This window comes from Arachis duranensis, unplaced genomic scaffold (genome assembly GCF_000817695.3).
Source record: "Arachis duranensis cultivar V14167 unplaced genomic scaffold, aradu.V14167.gnm2.J7QH unplaced_Scaffold_227863, whole genome shotgun sequence".
NCBI lineage: Eukaryota > Viridiplantae > Streptophyta > Magnoliopsida > Fabales > Fabaceae > Arachis > Arachis duranensis.
The window spans coordinates 3942-8704 of record NW_026264808.1 but is presented as its reverse complement, the minus strand read 5'-3'; the positions used below and the strand labels follow the sequence as shown (position 1 = coordinate 8704).

Here is a 4763-nt window from a genome sequence, read left to right as displayed (position 1 = left end):
GGTTCTATTGAGGGACACCGCACAAGGATTCTGTTTAAGAGCAAACTATAAAAAATATTGGTTTTATTTTATAGTGTTAGTTTGAATCACACTTTTGTTTCTTATAAAGGTTGATAATGCTCCCGTGAATCGCACTCTTCTGTCTATCATTTAATTATTTTTCCTTTATAATATTCCATTTTTGTATGGAGGGAGGAGAATCCGACGTGGAATTGATATGGGAGCATTTTTTATATTCTTTCTTTTGCTTCTTTTCTTTTAACTTTTTCTAGTCCAAATATGTATAGCAAGAGCCATTTTACTGCGTGATAAGAGCTAAACACGAGCTCATCTCTCTTTTTTGGTTTTCAATAATTTTTGCTTCTCTCTTTGATTCGGTGCCTATCAAGAAAGATTGTTTCTCGATTGCAAAAATGTAAATATATTAGTTTTAAAAATATTAAAATTTAAAATTTTATTTAAAAATGAAGAAGATAAATTTAAAATTTTAAGAGTAAAATTTTACTTCGGTCTTTAACCATTTACGGGACATAGTGTAATTAGTGAATAGATCATTATTATCTAAATTTCAAATAATTTTGTACTTATAGTTGTAAAATATATATTATACAGTTTATTTTTTTACTTTAAAAAAGATGAGTTCATCATAAAAAAAATTTAAAAAAATAAGATAAATAAAACTGATGATTTTTAGTTTTATCCAGAATTATAAGTAAGTTTTTAATAAGATAATGTAAAAGTGATACACAATGAGAGAGATAAAAAATAATCATACAAATAATTGATCTATCTTAAGTTATATAATACAATATACTTCATACAAATAATCATATAAAACTACAGAATACAACATCAATCATAAAATAAAGTAACACAATTATTATTCACTTGAGGGAGGAGGAAGAGGCAAGACTTTTTTAGAAATATTCTAATATTGCATCACTGTCGTGCACATATCATAGCATATTGGTCTATGCTGCAAGGATTCGCAAAGTCTTTGGATAACAGCTTATATGCACTCTGGTTGTAATATTTAAGACAGAATTCATCATTGTTGACATTGAGCCTACAATCATCCATTTTCCTTTAAAAGAAAATAGAACTGAAGTATAATCTAGCCCGTAGGTACATTCATAGAACTGAAGTATATCTCATGAAAAGTAAGAAAAGGCTCAAAGTGGTCGCAGCCTCGCAGGAATAATCTAAGCCCGTAGGTACATTCATAGGTTGAGGGATACGTTACCTACAATCAAATCATAACCAAACTTAGTATAAAAAAGGCTCAAAGTTTGACAATAATGTCAATTTGCTTATATAACTGGAATATACAAGTATCAATATATAGGAAGCAAATTTTACCATAAGTGCTGATAAGTTGTCCTTGTGAGTTTCTGCGGCCTTTCTCAACTCTGCAATGTTAATGTAACCCTTGGGGTTGCTGCACATCATAGTTTCCTAATGCACATCATACGTTTGATGCTTTAATTCTAGTTATGCAATTGCCTAAGACAGCTGCATGAAATGAACCATTAGTTGACACTCATTCCTTTTGATATCATCTTTGAACTTTCTACTATTAAGCATTACTTCATACAGACTAATTTATAATAATAGAACAGAAGTAAGCATTATGCCATTCTAATCACTTTACTCTATCTAAAGTACAAAAACCACCAACCAGGAGACAATGATATCATATTTGATCTACTTTCTGAGAAGAAACTAATGCCATCTCAACAGATTTATTATGACAGCAAAATTAACACCGACTGAAATTCGAGACAGAGCAGATGGTGAGAATTTAATTACCTTTGATTTTGGAGTAATGTTCAATGACATCATCAACAAGACCATCAAAACTAGGGATATAGCCATGGAGGCCTTGTGAAAGGCCAAATCCAGGATAATCCATAGCAAAGACCCCGTATCCAGCTAATGCTATCTTCCTAGCTATGCCTGAAAATAATCCCATGACACGTTTGAGTTGCTAATTCACAACATTAATGCTCTAGTTAATTGCAGATACATGTTACTAATACCAGGAACATGCCTTCAAAGAAAAAAGTGCAGATGTCTCCATATCCATCACAGAAAAACACTGTTGCTTTTGGCTTGGATGCCTCAGGAAGCCAACTCTTACAGAATATTTCAATGCCCCTTGAATTCACCTCGTATGACTGTTACATTGCATATCAGATAACCATCAATCATCGGATGACAACAACTAAACATGATAAAGACAACAAGCAATGAATTGTATAAAGCCGTTTTTCTCACCTCTTTCATTTTTAGTCCATCACATGGAGTCTGCAAAATAGAAAATAAAGGAATTAGATTATGGTTTTGATAACTAGTTTAAAAAGATTTTCTAAAAAAAATTCATACAATAAATAAACTCAAAACTTTTAGGCTTTCAAAACAAAAATATATATATTCTACATTTAACACCTTAACAAGGGCCTTTAGCGCAATTAGAAGTAAAATTTAACTAACTTTCGCATGACATGGCACTTTGGATGAGGTGATCACTTCACAAAGATGTTCATACCAAAAGCCAAGATTATGTAAATGACAAAAAGAGTAACGAAAAAAATAAGCAGGCCAAAATACTAGAGCTCCATTAGAGTTACATATATTTATATGTATATGAATGAATATCTAACTACCTAGTACTTCCACTGTCTTAATCATCACAAGTTCATTATAGGGGACGCCACAGTTTCTCTTAAATACCTAAAAAAGTTAGACCTTGGCTAATTCCTTCTCACACTTTAAACCATTAATGGAGTGGCCAAACTGCCACATGATACTGTTACTAGTACCAATCACAAAGTCAATGTTTTTATATCCACCTCAACCAAAACTGTCAAATTGAACCAGATCCCAACTACTCCTGTGCCACCCCCAATTAATACCCTCTCAATAAAAATAAACACACATACACACAAGATTTATTACAAATACCTAACAAGAAACAAATTTTTTTTAACAAAGAAATGATTGGATTCATAAGAAAACAAAAGATAGGGGGTACCTTGAAGAGTATATGGTCAATATTAAGCTGAATATCTTTGAAGGCTTCACGGGCACGTCTTCTAGCGGGTGCTTCATCCATGTTAGAATCTGCAATCTTCTGCAATTTAGCATCAACGCCAGGTAGCTGCTGCTTCATGCTGCAAAATAATAACTTATCCTCTTTCCTCTTCTTTCTCTTCCTCTGGATACCAATTACTTCCTTCAATTCTACACCGTTCCAAACACTTCCGATAAATAAATCGTTAACAGAAAGGGGAAAAAACAAATTAAATCAAATTTGACTCACGGCCTAAAAACGGAAATAAAGTTTTTGGGAATGGAATATTATGGTAATTTATTAAATTAAATTTTGCTTTTTCTTAATTTTCAAAGTACCTACCATTCAATTCCGGAGGGTGGCGAAGCTTCGTGGGAGTGAGAGCCATTTGAATTTAAAAATATTTTATTTATTTTTCTTATTGGTGACAACATGGAAGGAGATTCCAAAAAGGAAGGGAAATCTGAGTGACACGGGAAAAAGAAAATGACAGCGAGAATAATAAAAGAGAAAAGATCAAAACAATAGTACAAATTTCATTTACGTATTTAGTATTTACCACCCCTGAGTTCTTTCATATCTACATTTTGGCCCCTCTAGTTTGAAGAATCACATTTCGTCCCTTGCTTTGCGAAAATAGAATGAAACCCCAAACTCGTATAAATTAGTATTTAAATAAAAAAGTTTGATAAATTGACTTTTTAATCTTTAAGAATATTAAATAAATAATTTAATTTCTTACTTATATTATTTTTAGAAATTTGAGATTAATTTGTATGATATTCTAAAATTAAAAATTAATTTATTAATATTCTTTTTAAAGAATAATTTATCTAATACAATTATCATTGAATACCCATTTGTGATATGAAAATAAAAACAAAATATTAATTACTATTAAATTTATAATTTTAAAAATAAAATAAAAATTAGATCTTCGAAAATATTGACTTTGACTAATTTGTCCTTGAAGAAAAAAAATACTAATTAGGTCCTCTAAGATAGTAAACAATAGACATGTATGTCCTTTTGTCAATAAATAGTACGAAACTAAACTGAATTGTCTATGTATTTCATTATTTACAGTAGTGCATGTCCCGTTACTATCACATGAGTAGGAAAACGATATAATTTTGAACAATAAAGCATTTATTATATTTTGAGTTTTCATATATCCTTGATCAACTGCTCTCTATTTATCATAATCCTATTAAAATAAGTGAAGTTTTGCTGAAAAAATTGTTATCTATATAACTATCTTTTATAAATAGACATATCAGAATAATTACCAGTACATATAAGCATCAATGTTAGGTTTTAGTTGATAAATTGACAGAAGAACATCATGTGTCCTTTTTTTGCTATGCTTGAAGACCAAATTAGTACTTTTTTTTCTTTAGGAACTAATTTGTCTAAAGTCGAAATGTTGAGGACCATCGTTATTTTACTCTAATTTTAATGATATTAGTTTTGATTCTAAATTTAGGAATAATTAAATTTTAACTTTCTCACCTCCTTAACTTATTCAAACAATTTGACTATCTGATGTTTGAATTAAGGTCCTACTTAGAGGACATTTGTACACAAGTTCAAGAACAAAACAGATAGTGCATTTTTTCCCTTTGCACAAGAGCACATTCGATATATGATGCATTATTCATTGCCAAAGTTCAGATACAGATATGTTTCA

At 30.4% G+C, this 4763-nt stretch overlaps 1 protein-coding gene across 5 annotated transcripts; it reads right to left on the bottom strand.

Moving 5' to 3' along the window:
• Positions 1-759: 759 nt before the first annotated feature.
• LOC107472651 (uncharacterized) lies at positions 760-3692 on the bottom strand. Of its 5 annotated transcripts, XR_008005244.1 has the most exons (7): positions 3416-3691; positions 3035-3260; positions 2278-2307; positions 2051-2177; positions 1810-1956; positions 1360-1512; positions 760-1243 (listed from the first exon to the last, which is right to left on the bottom strand). XR_008005244.1 is itself a non-coding variant. In XM_052256289.1 (6 exons), exons 1-6 carry the CDS (start codon positions 3505-3507, stop codon positions 1466-1468), a joined length of 669 nt encoding a protein of 222 aa, XP_052112249.1. In that variant the 5' UTR covers positions 3508-3691; the 3' UTR covers positions 760-1465. The 5 variants fall into 5 exon arrangements, 4 of the variants coding, with proteins under 4 accessions (XP_052112249.1, XP_020990241.2, XP_052112250.1 ...); XM_052256289.1 differs by having other exon boundaries at positions 760-1512; XM_021134582.2 differs by having other exon boundaries at positions 761-1512; positions 3035-3243; positions 3416-3682.
• Between the last annotated feature and the right edge of the window lie 1071 nt (positions 3693-4763).